This window comes from Pavona decussata, unplaced genomic scaffold (genome assembly GCF_977016875.1).
Source record: "Pavona decussata unplaced genomic scaffold, jaPavDecu1.1 SCAFFOLD_233, whole genome shotgun sequence".
NCBI classification, from domain to species: Eukaryota; Metazoa; Cnidaria; class Anthozoa; order Scleractinia; family Agariciidae; genus Pavona; species Pavona decussata.
The window spans coordinates 4,809,427-4,825,892 of NW_028145638.1; the positions used below are offsets into that span (position 1 = coordinate 4,809,427).

A 16,466-nucleotide genomic window follows, 5' to 3' on the forward strand; every position below is an offset into this window, starting at 1 on the left:
TCTGCCGTCGTGTCTTTTGCTTGGTCACGAGGCAATTGTTGACTATCTAAACGACGGAAGACTGCCTCGCGTTGTCGTGTGTTACAGGACAAGACCACCGAGCCGGCAATCGCGGGTTCGAGGTCCGGCTTAGGCCGGAAGCCGGCCGAGAAAGAACAGTTTTTCTTAATGTCAAGACACATGTTGCGTTGTCAATATTCTAAGTATGCATAGTCACTTAATTGTGTTGTATAAAGCCGAAATTCATAAATTAAATATAACTTTGAAATAATTATAATCGAAATGATCCTTTGTTCAAAGCGGTCTCTAATTGCACATTTTTAGACTACGGCTGTCAAGTAAAACGCGCGTACGCTTTTTGGCTTTCAGGTTGACACTGTATTATCTCTTGTAGCCATGTCTTTGTACACGGATTCCGAATCAGTTCAGATTGCCACAACAACAATACACTCTACGCTGTTGGTATTAAACATCGTCGGCAACTCTCTGGTTTGTGCCATCATAATCAAGAATCAAGATATGAGGTACGCGGTGGGTGCTAAATATTATCCTAAACTAGTAAGTACAGTAAGGGCAAGAAATGAAAGCTGTATGGAAACGTGTGGATTTTTGTTTCTTTTTTAATAACATGATAAGTACGTTTCTTTACACACATTTCCATCCTCAACTTGACTCCTGTTTTATGATAGGGTTGTTATTGACACAAATTTCTGTAACTAATTTCTGGCCGACATTTTGTCTTTGGCTATCTAGTTTCAAACTGCAACATAATTTGACAGTAAATTGAGCGAAAAAGTACGGATTCAAACGACCAAACCATTGGTTATCTTTAAATACTTGGATGGGCCTTTACGCAACCAGGCCAAGCCGGATTGGAGCATTATATATAACGCTAATTAACTAAGTAGATAGAACAAAGATCCTCGCGGTTATTTACGCAACTTTTAAAGCAGTTGCGAAAAGAAAGCCTGAAAAAAAAAAGGCTTGAACGGGATTCTAACCCATGACCTCTGCGATGCCGGTGCAGTGCTCTTCAAACTAAGCTATCAAGCCAACTGTTAACTTAGTGTTTTTCACTGGTTTTGACAGGACTCCAATAAACTTCCTTCTATTGAACCTAGCTGTCGCCGATATGACTGTAGCCACCTTTTATGCACCTGTATACATTTTTAATCACACCTTCACTCACCCGGATGGGATGACTGGCACGATATTATGCAAACTGATTACAGCTGGTAGCTTGGCTTGGATCGGAACTGCCGCCTCGGTATTCACTCTAGTTGCCATAGCAATTGAACGGTACTATACGGTGATATACCCTCATGGAAACAAATGGAAGCTCACAAACCGCAAATTGAAGGTGCGCTAATTTATTATGTTTGTCATTAAAGTGAATTACTCTGCAGTTCATTTTATCAAAAATTAATAATAATAATAATAATAATAATAATAATAATAATAATAATAATAATAATAACAATAATAATAATGATGATGATGATGGTGATAATTTAGCGCGTTTTATGTTGCCCTAAATTTTCTTTGTGTTCCTTAACCCTATTAAGGTTTGCTTTTTTTGACTTCCTCAGCGTAGGACGAGAAAAGGGCACAAACTAGTGTTCGTAACTTCAAGAGCTTTAAAGCATGAGAATGACAACTGGGGGTATATTGTACGTCCAGCCGCCATCTTGGATTTTTCGATTTCTTCAAAACCTCAGAAAACCGTTCAAATTCACTTAAAAGTAATCAAAAGCAACAAAGAAATGCTAAAATCGGTTTTAAATAAAAATGTACCTTTGGTTGCAGTCTCGTCAAGTTATCCTGAGAAGCTGATAAGTGTACTTTTTTTTAACCATTGAAAGTTATATATATGTGTGTAATTCCCAACGCCATTTAAAATTTCACTTCTCATTTCAGGTAATCATCCCTTGTTCTTGGTTATTTGGTGTGATAATGGATACCCCAGCGTTCAGTCTTCTCAAATTCGACAGGGAACAAGGTGTTTGCATTTATCCGTTTCCCGAGGAATGGATGTTTGAAACTTACAATCTGGCATGGTTTTTGCTCATAGCTTTCCTCCCAGTCTCAGTGATGGTTGTTCTGTACTCCACAATTGTTTACACATTGTGGTTCAAACATGCTGGCCCAAGTAACAGCACTAATCGACAACAGGTTTGAAATTAAAAATTAATTCGTTAGACACCAGATCCTGAAATTATGGGCTAGGTTTCATAAAACATCCGTAAACTGAAAGGTTATTCGAAGTGCATAAATCTAAGTGTATCAGTAAATGAAACTACTCTAATTTATTACATGACCACTTCCTGAGGTCAAGTGAGGACTAGATGACGTTTGCGCGTCTTCACGGGTTGAATATGTACTCAACGTGGCAAACATCCCGAATCCAACAAGAGCGAGTAGAATAATTCTTCTATTGAAAACAAGCAAGAAATATTGCGAGATTTTGCTGATTTCGTTATAGAAGAACAACCAGAAGACGATTTAATGACCGCTATTTCTTGAGCGTGGTTCTGATATCTCATGGTCGCTAAGCCAATCAAAACGCTGAATTTGCACTATCCATGCTGATATTTAGCTGTGTTTACTTGCAGGGTGTGATGAAAGTACGAAAACGAGTTACTTTGGTGGCTGTTACTGTCACTGCCATCTTCGGAGTTTGTTATTTGAGTAACTCTGCTATCTACCTCTTGTGGTATTATGCCCCTACGCACACTGATGCAGTGGGAGAGGATGTTAACAACGCCTTGATCATGCTCAATTCCGCTATCAACCCAATTGTGTATGTTCTAATGAATCAACGATTCAGGGACAAGATCAAGGCAATAATGTGCTGTGCTTGCCGGTCATCTACTAACAGGGTACATCACGGCACGGTAGACCAGAGGATGAGAGTTGTCAACAGAACAATTCATCCGATCTAGGAAACAGGAGCTCCAAGAAGAGATACGGGGCTCAAGAGAAACATAGACAAAGAGACAGACATAGACATAGACATAGACCAGAAGGGGTGTCTCCTCTGGACATATACACATAGAGACAGGCATAGTTATAGACAAAAAAATAGACATAGACATAGACCAGAGAGGGGTGTCTCCTCCGGACATATAGACATAGAGATTCTGGGTTAGGGCCAGACAGATTTTACCTTTCGTTTAAAGGATGACATATTTCTCGCCTGTTTCAGTGAACCTGAAAGGTCATTCCATAGCTTAGCGCCGTTGCAAGGAAACCCTTTTCAAATGTTCAATCCGAGGTTTGCAAAGGAGCAATTTTTTTCCATTATTTGGTAGACTGTATTTCTTATTTGCTTAAACTTTCTGGATTATGCGACGCGGCCTCGATAGAAAGAAAATGGAATTTTTGTCCAAGAAAGTGTTCTTTTTCAGATCCATATTGTCCTCTAGCTAAGCAGCAATTTTTCCTGGTAAACTGAAGTGGTCATATTTATTTTTTAAGCGGGACACTGTGCTCTGATATTTAATGTTTTCTTTCCGCGATTATGAGAACATTAGATTAGATCGATTCTGATTGCCAACAACCAAGCTTCAGTGTTGGTTAGAGCGCTTCAGAAAAGCCTTACAAACAGAACACAAACTCGCATCGCTTTTGGAATAAATATTTGGCCAACCCTAGAATGTGACTGCTAAATTTTGACGGACAAACTTGTCAGCCATACTTGGCGTTGCGTGTATTAACTAAAAGGCTCTTCCTAATTTCTTTCCGAGCAAATTTCAGTCTGCTGTATTTTATCAGTGAATGTTTGTTTTATACATTCGCTCTGAAATTCTTACAAATGAGTTCTGCATCTTCCTGAATTTGGAAACTAGCTTATCGTAATTTCGTAGAAACTAGCAAGCTACAAAAAACCTGAGGAAAAACTGCAAAAGCGTTAGAAGATCAAGCACTTTCCAAAAATATTAATTACCTTAGTCCATAGAGTTTGTAGACAAAGAAGCTCTTCACCGTCAGTCTAGAATATTTGAAAGCCGACCTGAAATTGGCTGGAAAACACCGACGTTTTCATCTTAAGAATGGAAGAAATATTTTACAAAATTCTTGTCGCTGTTTCCATACATGTCTCCCAATTATGTCTTTGTGTAATCCTCTTTATTCCTTCAGCTTGAAATATCGAAAACAGATCCACACCAAAAACAATAAGTTTCGGTTGGATATAAGAATAAACTAAGAACAACAACAAAAAAGGTGTGAGTAGATCAGCACACAAGCAAACAAAACTTGGAACGTTTCCTAGAGAACTCGTCGGCCGCAGTAACCAGAAGTGAAATTGTACTTGGGTAGCAACCTTGTAACTTAGCAACGAGATCGGTAAATAGACCCTTAATCTAGCATTTGTGAAGTTCCAATTGAATTCATGAGCCAGCAATACATTGGCTACTCATAAACTGGTATAGCCGGTATTTTTCACATCCGTTTATTGCTATATAGGTAATGTAGGTGGAGAAAACCCTAGAATTTTAAAATTTCCTGTTTAAATTTCGTGTAGGAGGATTATTAGATTACGGCTTCCTGTTTACCACGCTTGCCTCAATTGGACATTAACTTGCTTCTTCCTTAGTCTTGCTACTGGACCTTGACATTAAAAACAAGCTCTTGAGGGAGTGGTAAGTAAAAAGACTACATGATAAACTCCGTAATTCACACCTATGGCTGTTACAGCCAAACTCTCTTACACTAGTCTCTAAAGCTACTCTTAAATTTTAAGTTTAAATAAAATTTGTGTATGTGTACAATCGCCTTCGGACATCATTAGGCCGCGGCATAATAAAAGCATAATATATTACCGGTTTCTGACTCTTTCCGGTACTTTAATGTTTGAAACAGCTCCTTAAAGTTAGTATGGCAGTCAAATTTGCCATTGTCACATCTTCATCTAATTCTGATACCAAAAATACTAGCTGACATGTAGCTTTGTATATTTTCCCTTTATTGTCTCACGTTGTAGTTGAAGAGCAATATAAGAAATGCTCGACTGAGGAAGCTTGTCTGGGCAGTATGGCTGGAGGTTGGCCTTGTTCTTTAACTTTTTGCCGTTTACAGCTATTGCAGTTAACGTTGTTGGATATTATGCGACAATACCGAAAGGCAGTATAGGTGGCTTTAAACCTTCACAATTCACGTATATGGACGAGACGAAAATGCAAAAAAAGGAAAAAAAGAATAAAGAACTTGGTCAACATCGGGTCTTGTTAATCTCCGGCTTGGCTGGGCATTCGAGTGAAGGCTTTATTTATTTAAGTCATGACAAGCTTTTGGATTGGTCACCTTTAAGGGTTAAACATCACAGATCAAGGAGCTCTGTGAGTGAACTCGTAAATTGAACTTGTCAGTGAATGAAAATATATTTTGGCTTATGTCGAAAGCCATTTGCTTAACGCGCAAAACAATTAAGCTTCACTAGTACTACTCCATTAGATAAGCTATAAGGTGCAATTGTAAGTTCTTTTGGACTGATATGATCAAGAAATCATGTTCATACAAGTCAATTATTCGGTGGAATGCCCTAGAAAACCAAATGAGATTAATTTGCGACATTGACGCTTTTAAAATGTCACTCAAGAGTACTTTTCAGCCACATATATTGTAAATACGTAGAATTCTTATATTAGTTTTATTGTGATTAGTTTAGGAAGTTTAATTTTATTGATTGTACACGACCACATCAGCTTTGCTTAACTTTAAATCGTGTTTAAATAAATGCTGTTATTATTAATATCATTATTAACATGGTTACCAATGGACAAAACATTGTGACTCAAAAGAGAGCGTTTCCAGGTTTTTGCCGAGGGGCTTAAAATGGAACAAGTTGGGTATAAGTGGAAAGACATTACTGCTCAGTTTACCTCCCAAGAACCGCCGTAAACTTAGTTCAGCGCGTCGCGCTGTTGCCGAATGAAACTTGATATGCGTGAACGATATCGGTTGTCTAGCAGGTGACCGAAATCTTGCCGGTGTTTTCAGTGTTTCAGTTACCTTTGTACGTCCAAACGACGGTTTCTGTCAACGTTTTATCACTTGATCGGAAGGGACTTTCAATAGCGCTGTGCACAATTACACAAAATAGATTTTATCAAGTTAGACGTCACCCCTCAAATGGCTTAGACGACAACTGAGATCAGCCAGGCGATGTGCGTCACCACCCACAAAGGGTGCTGGGAAAAAAGTTGAATCGCTCATTTGCCTCTGGTCACGATCGAGTAAACATCTCCCGAACGTAAGATTTACATTCGCACGGCATCCAAACTTTGCTCTTTTTTCGAAAAACTATTACTGAAGACAACAATTTGGCAAATTTTAACCGTCTAGTACCAGCCGTAGATGCTTCTTGTTAGATATATACAAGTTATTCCCGGTTCGGAGACAATTGAAAGTGACATTTTTTCTTTATTCTTATGCCAATATTATGTGCCGTCACGTCTGCTTGTAGACGCTTTTTTTATTTAGACCGCGAGTAGTCTCTTTCTGTTCCTAAGTTCTGTATCGCGCGATGGATCTAGCGAGCGGTGAGGCCTCGAGACGCGAGTTCACTTTTGTAATTTGCATAATTCTCTCTGCGCGCGTAATCTCAGGAAAAAGGTACGACTTCTCGCAGTCTACTTTTTATTGTTTTTGCCCATTTTCAGTTTGCTTTTTCATCTTAGCGTGAAAGAAATCTACATTCTCTTCACCCATGTGTATAAATGGTTACCGACGGGATACTGCTGTGGGTGTAACCCTGTGATGACAAGCATCCCATCCAGGGAAGTAGCAATACTCCTAGTTGCTTCATGCTGCTGAAACCGAGCTAAGCTCCGGCCGTGTAGGCGACCTAGGCTAGTAGTGAGACTGTAACTTTTACCTTAGCTTAGAGGACACCTGCTGTAACATTCTGTTCAATTAAAAAGCAACAAAGTGATGTGGTATGGAAACTGTTTAGATGCAAATATTCTGAGAAAATTCACTCTTATTATAATGTTATAAATTGTTTACATTCTTCTTCTTATCAGTATTATTATTTTTATTTTTTTTAATTTTTTTTTAAATTTTAATAATAATGATCTATTTTATTATTATTATTATTATTATTATTATTATTATCATCATCATTATTATTATTATTATTATTATTATTATTATTATTATTATTTATATGATGATGATTATTATTATCATTATTATTATTATTATATAATAACTTTTTTATTTACAACAATAAAATCTACTAGATACAGTTTGATTCTATTAAAACCTGAGTGATTTCACAGTTAAAATACCAACATCTTATATAAAAGCTAATTTATATGGGTTTGGTTCAAAAGATAAAAGAACAATTTCCACTGATGTAATAAAAATATACATACCCTCATACTAAGAATATTCTAAATAAATGCCCAGTCAGAGTGTTTCCAATCATGCACTAAAATGAGAAAAATTCAGAAACCTATTAATCAACCCATAATTAAGTTACTATAGCAGTCTAGGAAAGTCCAGCTTGGCCAGCTTAATTATTATTATTATTATTATTATTATTATTATTATTATTATTATTATTATTATTATTATTATTATTATTATTATTATTATTATTATTATTATTATTATTGTTATTATTATTATTATTATATTGCTTTAGACAGGCAACTAAAGCATCTCCTGAAGCCTAGCCTTTGTACATGGAGTCTGAACGCACAAAAGTCGCCATAACAGCAGTGGTTTCCGTACTGACAATTTTAAACGTCGTGGGGAACTCTCTGGTTTGTGCTATCGTACTGAAGAATCGAGATATGAGGTAAGTTGGGAACGTGTGATATACTGGTTGTTGCAGTTCTCACAGCCTCATTTCTAATTTCCATCTTTTATTATCTCTGGAAATTGATGTTATTTCGATGTACTGCCCGAAAATCTACATATCATTTACGCCCTTATGGCTTATTGCATTCGACGTTTGAAAGAACGCACTCCTAATAGCGTTTGGAGTCAAGATTGTATGGGACAACGAATGAATGGATCTTGGAACGCGTATATGGCATCCCCCGCAGATTTTGCAACTTGGCAACGGAAACAGAGCCTGGGATCGAGATCATCGAACGTTCCTCCTAATCTCTAGTCTCTATGTTATTTACATGTCTTGTTCTGGATATTTACATGTTGCTTTCATCTTCTATTCAAACATTTTCCATGTTATTTTGGCTGAAATTTACATGCTTTTGTAGCCTAAATTTACATGTTATTTGTTTGCACAGCAAAAACGTAGAATGTTGAACTTTTACAAGGCAAAGTTATCTTGCGGTTCTCCTCTTGTTGTTTATGGTTTGTATGTCATCGGCTTTATTTCGACTACATTTCATTTTTAAGAGAAAACAACAACACCAAAAAAAGAAAAACAAAAGACAAAAATGTGTTATTTCAGCAGCTGCTTGATATTCTAAAACTAAGATCAATTCACCAATTTTTCACAGAACACCAATCTGTTACCTTCTGATGAACCTAGCTGTCGCCGACATGACTGCGGTCACATTTTTCGCTCCAAGATACATTTTTATCAACACTTTCACCCACCCAGAGGGGATAACTGGCACAGTACTCTGCAGGGTAGTGACAGGTGGAAACTTGGCCTGGGCCGCCAGTGCCACCTCAGTTTTCACTTTGGTTGCCATATCTACCGAACGGTACTTTTCCATCAAGCATCCCCATGGAAACAAGGGAAAGCTTTCTAATCGCAACCTGAAGGTATGCTGATGATACAGTAATAATAATAATAATACTAATAATGATGATGATGATGATGATGATGATGATGATGATGATGATGATGATGATGATAATAATAATGGTCTTTACTTCTCAGAAGATAAAACTATATATCCTATGTTACACTTTCTGAAAGTGAAGCCAGTGAAGAACCTGGCTTATACAGAATCTCTCGCTGTCTCCAACTTAACACAAGCAACTTGATGCCAAGGTCCCAGGCATTTTTGTCAGTGTAGTACCGATATCTTACCCCGATAATCTCGAACGTCCCTCCTAGAGGGTTGTCCTGCCCTTTTTTCCCGTCCATATCTGGAACTGACATTGAAGAGGTCGGTGAAGCTTAAATACAATCATCAAAAACTAAGAATAACACGTGATTTCTAACGCCATGTAACTAACGTAATTATTTGTAGTCAAGTTAAGTTAATTGGGAAGGCCTAATCATGCATAAGAATTCTAGTTTCTTTTCGGTCTCCTCCTTCTTTGTAGCTTAATTTAAATTATTCCATTGTATCTTGTAGTTTGTAATTTCTTTGCGTGGGAATAAAATGTCTGAGTCCGCAAAGGGAATCGTGCCCATAACATTCATTCCTTTTTTTTTTTGCCATTCCAGGTGGTTATACCTTGTTCTTGGATGTTTGGGCTGGTTATAACTTTCCCAACTTTCCTGATAAGAAATTTTGACAAAGAAACGGATTCTTGCCAGCTTATGTGGCCCAAGGAATGGATGAGCAAAGCTCACAGCTTGGTTTGGTTTCTTTTCGTGGCTTTTCTCCCTGTCATATTCATGGTTATTCTATACTCCAACATCGTTCATACATTGTGGTGCAAACCTGCGGAGCCTAATGCAGAAAACAACCGACAACAGGTTTGAAAAATGAAAACAAGTTCTTTAGAGTGGTTTTCAATTGAGTATCGAAAGTAATTGCGTTTTTACTTTGCTTTTGCATTACTACGCTCTGTGATTGGTTAACAAAACTCCCGCCACTTTCTCAACCAATAAGATGTAAGACCAAAACCAATCATGTTTTCGCCTCACGCGATTTCCCGCGCTTGGCGCCGGTTACACGTATTTGCTTTGAATTCTGATTGGTTCATTGTGCTGTTTGCACCTGTTGTGATTGGCCAGAGTAATTACTTTGGTTTTAATTTTACGACACTCTATTGAAAACCGCTCTAATCTTCATAATAACACATTTGGTGGTGTTTAGTGAGAGATTTCCTTTTCGAGGGGGGTGAGGGCAAGAGTTGTTATCTTTTTATCATTTTCTTTTTGGGGGGATGGGGCGATGTTCCCATCGCGTTATTAAACTGTGGTTTCTGGTTTATACGCAGACTAATCGAGTAATTCTCTCTATGAGTTCCCTGAATGACTGTTTCATTTTTACTGCTTTCTTCACTCCAGTCACTTATTCCGTGTCTTCTTCTACCAAGAGATAAGTCAATTTCAATCTGAGGCTGGCATCATTCTTAGATTTGGAAACTCATTTCTAATGACATTGAACTATGTTCACACAGGGTGTGTTGAGGGTACGGAAGCGAGTCACCTTAATGGTCATAACTGTCAGTGCCATCTTTGCGGTTTGTTGGCTGCCTCAGACGACTAGCTACATCCTCGCCACTCATATTCCCGGTTACAGCATTCATGGTGCAGCACATGCTACTGCTAGCACAATGATCATTTTCAATTCCGCTATCAACCCAATTGTGTACGCTCTGGTGAATCAACGATTCAGGGAGAAGATCAAGGGAATGATCTGCTGCATTTGCCAACCAGCAAATAACAGGATCAGAGAAAATCAGAGAAACGAAAGCGTTAATAGAGCCACAGAACCGAGACAGAAAGTAGGATAAAGCTCCAAAGGGAGACGTTTGTTACATGTCAAATGTACAGGACGTACACATAGACATAGACAAGCTAGACACAAACATAGACATAGACATAGACATGGACACAATAGAAACAGACATCAACAAAGACAAAAGCATGGACATAGATGTTGTAGGTTAAAATGAATCCCAGGTTAAAATGATTTCAACCTAGGTTAATTTGTATTTTCATTTGTTTCAGACGTAAATTAACCAACCTTAACAAAAGAAAATACAAATCAACCTACGTTGAAATCATTTTAACCTGGATTCATTTTAACCTACAACATAGACACATATTTAGGTATAGACACAGGCATAGACACAAACATGGACATAGACAGACACAAACGTAGACCATATACCACATGGACACAGGCATAAACATAGGTATAGACATAGACATAAACAAAGACACAAACATAGATAAACACGCAAACGAAGATATAGATGTAGACATAGCCATAGACGTGGACGAAGACATAGAGACAGTTATAGTTTATTTATCGCGGACAGTAAACATAGTTATGTTAATGGTGCAGTCTTAGACTTTCCAAGCAAAGTGTACAGGAACTGCTGGGATAAAGAGAAAAGTAGAGTGCGTGACCTTAAACACTTTGAACATCATGAAGATTTTAATAAAGTGTGTTCTGCACAACAGTCTGTTAAAATTCACGGAGGGAGATCGGAAAGCGTAGATTCACGCGCGTGAGCCTCACTCCTGTACTGGGCGGCACGGTTGTTTTTTGTTGTTGTTGCTGTTTTTTTTTTTTTTTTTTACAAATATAGCTTTTCTCTCGAAGCTAATGGAAAGGATTGCGTCTCAGCAGTTCATTGGTTACCTGATGAAGAATAAACTGCTTGCAGAATTTCAGTCAGCCTACAAACAGTTCTACAGAACGGAAACAGCGATGGGGCGTGTTCTTAATGATGTGCTTTGGGCAATTGGCACGCATTCTGAGGCTGCTCTTGTGTTGCTTGATATGTTGTCAGCTTTCGACACTATAGACCACACCCTGCTGACTGACAGACAAGAGCGGAGTTACGGAGTCGGTGGGACTGCGCTGTTCTGGTTCAGGTCTTATTTGACTGAACGTAGTCAGGAATATTATGTCCACTTCCAAGATACTCCGGTATGGAGTGCCTCAGGGCTCAGTACTGGATCCACTTTAACTCCCAGTTATTCTTCGCATCGACTAAAGATGGGATAAGAGCACATGGCATGGACTGCATGTTGTATACGGATGACATCCAACTCTATTCAGTTATTAATTCCAGGTTTGACCGATCTGCTGTCATATCTAAACTCCGAGTCGACAGCGCGAGAGCTCAGACAGTCTGGTTAGTTTTAAATCCAAACTGAAGACTTTTCCTTTTCTAGATATATTCTAAGTATAGATTCTAGTTTTATGGTCTTTTATATTAGTATAGTGTACATCATTGAAGTATCATTATTGTACATTATACATATTTAATTTTCCATAGTTGTAAGAGCATCGAAACGTATTGGGATGCTTCTAATACCTTAGTATTAACAAAAGTTAAATCAATGCTTGTTTGCAGTCTAAATGAAGTCCAAATATTGCTCAGGCCGCGACTTACGGTACCGCAATGCGCGTGACGTTCTGCACAATACCTACTTTCACACAAAATGGTTGTTATTCTGAATTAAGGTAGACACAGTGCGAATTGTAGCATTTGAATGAGGCAGTTGTACATCATATTTCAAAATGGCAGAAGGCCAAGTGAGGTTTCCCTGTGACCGGTTATGATCATTCAGTTCTTTCTATACTTCGAACTTGCGCCTCCATTACTGGCGGCTTACGGTCTACGACCAGAAGGGGCCTTTGTTGTTTATTTAATTGATTTGTTTATTGCCCTTTTACGGGAGAGTTTGTTAAAGAGATGCGTCCATTCGATTTCTCCGAAAATAGAATTAAGAACTGACAAACTTTAAAACGGTGCGAGATACATTAATTTAAAACACATTTCAATTTATAACTGTCAGTGGAGGATAGAAAAATAGGTACCCCGTTGTTGAGAAGGCCAGACGGTGGGGGAGTTAATTGTACACAAGTAGTTTACCAGACAGGGGAGGTAATATAAAATACCTGTTTTAGAGGGACGTTCATTGGATATAGAGCGGTAATGGCAGAATACGTGGGAGTTCATCATTTTCACCGTACTGGAATAAAATTCATTGAATATGATCTTAAATGTTGTTCTCGCTGACAGCTGATACAAACGAATTTAAGACTAAAATTTACCTTTCGTATCGCGCATGTGTTTATATTAGCAACCGCAAAGCAGAAAAACGGATAACTCACCACTCGTCTTGGTGTGATGATTTCCTGGTGAGGCTATGTGATAGCGTTGTAAGACAGAGAATACGTCTAGTATTGTCCTGTTAATTTCAAAAGAAAAACGTTTATTAAGAGTTTCATTACGCACGAGACGTAGAGGTTTCCCAGATTTGAGATTAGGTAGCTTGAGATCTGAGTACGAGTACGAATTTCAAATTTCAAACCAGTCACATCCCCAGAACTCTCGCTTCTTCCTGTTGCTTATTTACAGATAAGGAGACCCTAGAAACAAAATTGGTGTGACACGTCATCATCAACTAGATTTCAAAAGTGGTACTTGCGTTCAATTTTGTTCTCGTAGTCAAATGTAGAGGTCCCTATTAGGCGTCCAAGTCCCAGAGACAAAATCTCATTTCCAAGAGCAAAATAAATAAATAAATAAATAAATAAATAAATAATCAAATAAACGAATGGACAGAAGAACGAAAATAAAAAGATAAATATTTAAATAAAATAAAAGGTAGCAATTGAATGGAACGTTAAGCTCTATGTTAATAATTCTGAGTATTTCTTCATTCGCTGTTTTCCCGACTGATTTTTTTTCAGGCTAAATTGCCCGAGGCGGGGCACTCCTCGGAATATTTTTTTCGCGGGGGAAGGGAGAGGCCAAGACGGCTTAAAAACCATCAGTCCTTTGGCGCCGCACATTACTTATCTCCTTCGAACCTAGCGGCACTAAAGGCCTCAGTCAGAAGATCATAATTTGCGCTAATAATTTTCTGATGGTTTGACAGACCTCACTCGGCCGGAAGTTATAAGCAAAGAGCTGTTGTTATTATTATTATTATTATTATTATTATTATTATTATTATTATTATTATTATTATTATTATTATTATTATTTTATTATTATTATAATTTGCGCTAATAATTTTCTGATGGTTTGACAGACCTCACTCGGCCGGAAGTTATGAGCAAAGAGCTGTTGTTATTGTTGTTATTATTATTATTATTATTATTATTATTATTATTATTATTATTATTATTATTATTATTGTTATTATTATTATTATTATTATTATTATTATTATTATTATTATTATTATTATTATTATTATTATTATTATCGTCATCATCATCATTATTATTATCGATATGTTTAACAATGCCTAACCACAAACTAAAACAAAAGCACTGAAATGATTTGACGTTCACAATGTCTCAACTGAAGGATGTCAATGAATATGTAATATATGAAACACGAGACACAGTGTTCATCACATATCAAACACCGAGAAGAGAGTTGAAAATACGACGCGGAGTATTTTTGACGAACTTCGAGGTTTTTGATATTGTGATGAAACACTGTGACGAGTGTTTGATACAACTTCTCAAACAAACCTATTTTGAAGGGGAGAAATTAAGGATGCAAAAACGACGAATTTTTCATCAGATATCCAAACACGTCACGGTGCATGATTTCCTTTGTCTTTGGCTTTTGAATTATTAATGAGTTTGAGAAGAATATATGAAACACTAATAACTGTGAGGATCTTTCTTCTTAGGATTTCAAGGATGTCAGTCACACAAATTAAAACTCACAAATCGATTTGTCAAACAGAATTTAGCAAGACTAAAACGTTTACATTACTAATTTTCTGGACCTTATCGTACCATTTTCTGAACCTTATCGGACCATTTAACTCAGACGTGTTTTGAATATTTATTAAAACACTATAGATATGTTCCATTTTTACTGCTCATGTTCACACGAGTGCTTATCCATATCAGTGGACAGCTGCTAGGTTATTAAAATTCCATCTGCGAGGCAATATGTTTAGCCTGTCTTATCTATTAATTGTTGTTTAAGCTAATACACTTCATGAACTAGCTTCCTTCTTGTCAAGAACCAGTTGGCTCTCATCTCTCAGGTAATATTACATATTTTTTTATTTAACATCTTCTGCCTTTGCATGCAACATATCGATCTGTTTTCAATATGAACTACAGTTAAGACTGTGCTAGTAAAACGTCAAAACGACTTTATACTAAATCGAACGTTAAAATAACCATTTTTCGATTTTTCCTTACTGTTTGTTTATAAACGAATGCTATCATTTTAATCTTCAGCTTCGTCACAGCTTAACTTCGATGTATGACCGGATAACGATGAATTTCTCAAAAAATGACCACAATTTCAATCCGCTGTTGACAGTGTTCGTCACAGTCTACCGTCCTAAGACTATAGTTTAGCTTGCATTTGGTTTTTACATTTTTGCTAAAACAACAATCGTTTTGGATCCGGCTTGAACTAAAATGGAAGGCACAGTTCTTTTCACTTAGAAACTAAACTTAATTATAAAAGGAAATCGTAACGATGAAAAGGAACGTAATTGTAGACTTCCTCGTTAATTTTTTTCCTGTATTCGACTATTGAGTAAAAGGATGTAACAGGAGGAGTTAACAGGGTACTCGTTAAGGTATTAATAGTTTTATCCTCGGCCATCGTCTCGAGCAACAAGTTAACATCTATCGCGCGTGCTGTCAAAACTCTGAAAAGTTGATCAGTTGGTGGACGCGCGGGGGAGTAGTGCTTTGATCGTTAGACCTTAGGGCTACTGCCGCCCAAGTTGTTTTCTTTAAATCCAAGCTTAAATTGCACCTTAACGTTTGATGAGGGATCTTTTCTTTCCCTCTCTCCTTGTTTCTTCGTTTGTTTTTAAGAGAGTTTTTACACAGGGTTAAACTCTTACCGCCCTTTTCAAGATGCCTTTATAATTCTTAATTTTTACTTCTACATGTAGTTTTCCGTGTCCTGTAATATCTGCACGTGGTATTTAAAAATTGACAGCTTTGCAAAATAATGCAAAGTGCAGCACGCGCAAAAGTGAGTTGATGGATTGTTTGAGCGAGAACCAACTGACTCATGGAAACCTAAGCTCGGATAAAAACCCGCGGACTCACGGCTCGCATCGAAATCGAGCATAATGGAACCAGGATATATAAATGTTTGTTTGTGTTCCATCGCTCGCTCGCTGAATTTTCGCTTATCACGTTTACATGCGATCACTACGACGGCTGGTCAATGTTTTATTGCTCGGTCAGTGGATCATTAACATGAGTTTGAATATTAATTTCTTCACAAGATTGGCATACGATTGGGTTGTTATCGTAATAACGTGATAGCAAGACTGCAGGACGCTAAACGTCAAATTTTGACGCCTTAATTGATGGCATCCCAAATGCTTCATGCAAAGTTTCTAATTTCAAACAAAAAAGTGTGCTGTTTGAGAGAGCTTGAAAAGCACAGGACACCCAACGAGAACATTCAAGCACAATACTTGCTCCCAGATCGTTTTCTCCCCTTTTAAAGCCATATTTGCGTATAAGCTAACACAATTTAATCTGCTCGGATGCTTACTCAGAAAATTTAAGTTGCAGAAAGTTTTACGAAACGGAATTTTATTCCCCGAATTTACAAGCTGTTGTTGGTTGCACGAAAATGCTAGCTGACATGTTTTCCCA

General features: G+C 37.5%; 2 protein-coding genes across 4 annotated transcripts in view; both read left to right on the forward strand.

Moving 5' to 3' along the window:
- LOC146458536 (pyroglutamylated RF-amide peptide receptor-like) overlaps window positions 1–3,015 on the forward strand; it is a 57,629-nt gene extending 54,614 nt beyond the window's left edge. For 2 of the 3 annotated variants that reach the window (XM_085091045.1, XM_085091044.1), the window contains exons 2-5: window positions 370–524; window positions 1,090–1,360; window positions 1,918–2,172; window positions 2,613–3,015. In XM_085091045.1, the coding sequence (XP_084947171.1) occupies window positions 397–524; window positions 1,090–1,360; window positions 1,918–2,172; window positions 2,613–2,942 (984 nt within the window). In that variant the 5' untranslated portion in view covers window positions 370–396 and the 3' untranslated portion in view covers window positions 2,943–3,015. The remainder of the gene's footprint in view (window positions 1–369; window positions 525–1,089; window positions 1,361–1,917; window positions 2,173–2,612) is intronic. The other variant, XM_085091047.1, reaches the window with a different exon arrangement.
- A 1,081-nt stretch (window positions 3,016–4,096) lies between these two features.
- On the forward strand, window positions 4,097–12,957 carry LOC146458540 (tachykinin-like peptides receptor 86C). The gene is made up of 5 exons (XM_085091049.1): window positions 4,097–4,643; window positions 7,652–7,807; window positions 8,478–8,748; window positions 9,383–9,637; window positions 10,288–12,957. Exons 2-5 carry the CDS (start codon window positions 7,692–7,694, stop codon window positions 10,621–10,623), a joined length of 978 nt encoding a protein of 325 aa, XP_084947175.1. The 5' UTR covers window positions 4,097–4,643; window positions 7,652–7,691; the 3' UTR covers window positions 10,624–12,957.
- Window positions 12,958–16,466: the final 3,509 nt, after the last annotated feature.

Bases quoted from the DNA above. Each gene is read 5' to 3' on its own strand.
- LOC146458540 (XM_085091049.1), top strand. From the start codon at position 7,692: ATGGAGTCTGAACGCACAAAAGTCGCCATAACAGCAGTGGTTTCCGTA. The intron at 7,808-8,477 runs GTAAGTTGGGAA...AATTTTTCACAG, and splicing joins CTGAAGAATCGAGATATGAG to AACACCAATCTGTTACCTTC. The intron at 9,638-10,287 runs GTTTGAAAAATG...ATGTTCACACAG, and splicing joins CAGAAAACAACCGACAACAG to GGTGTGTTGAGGGTACGGAA.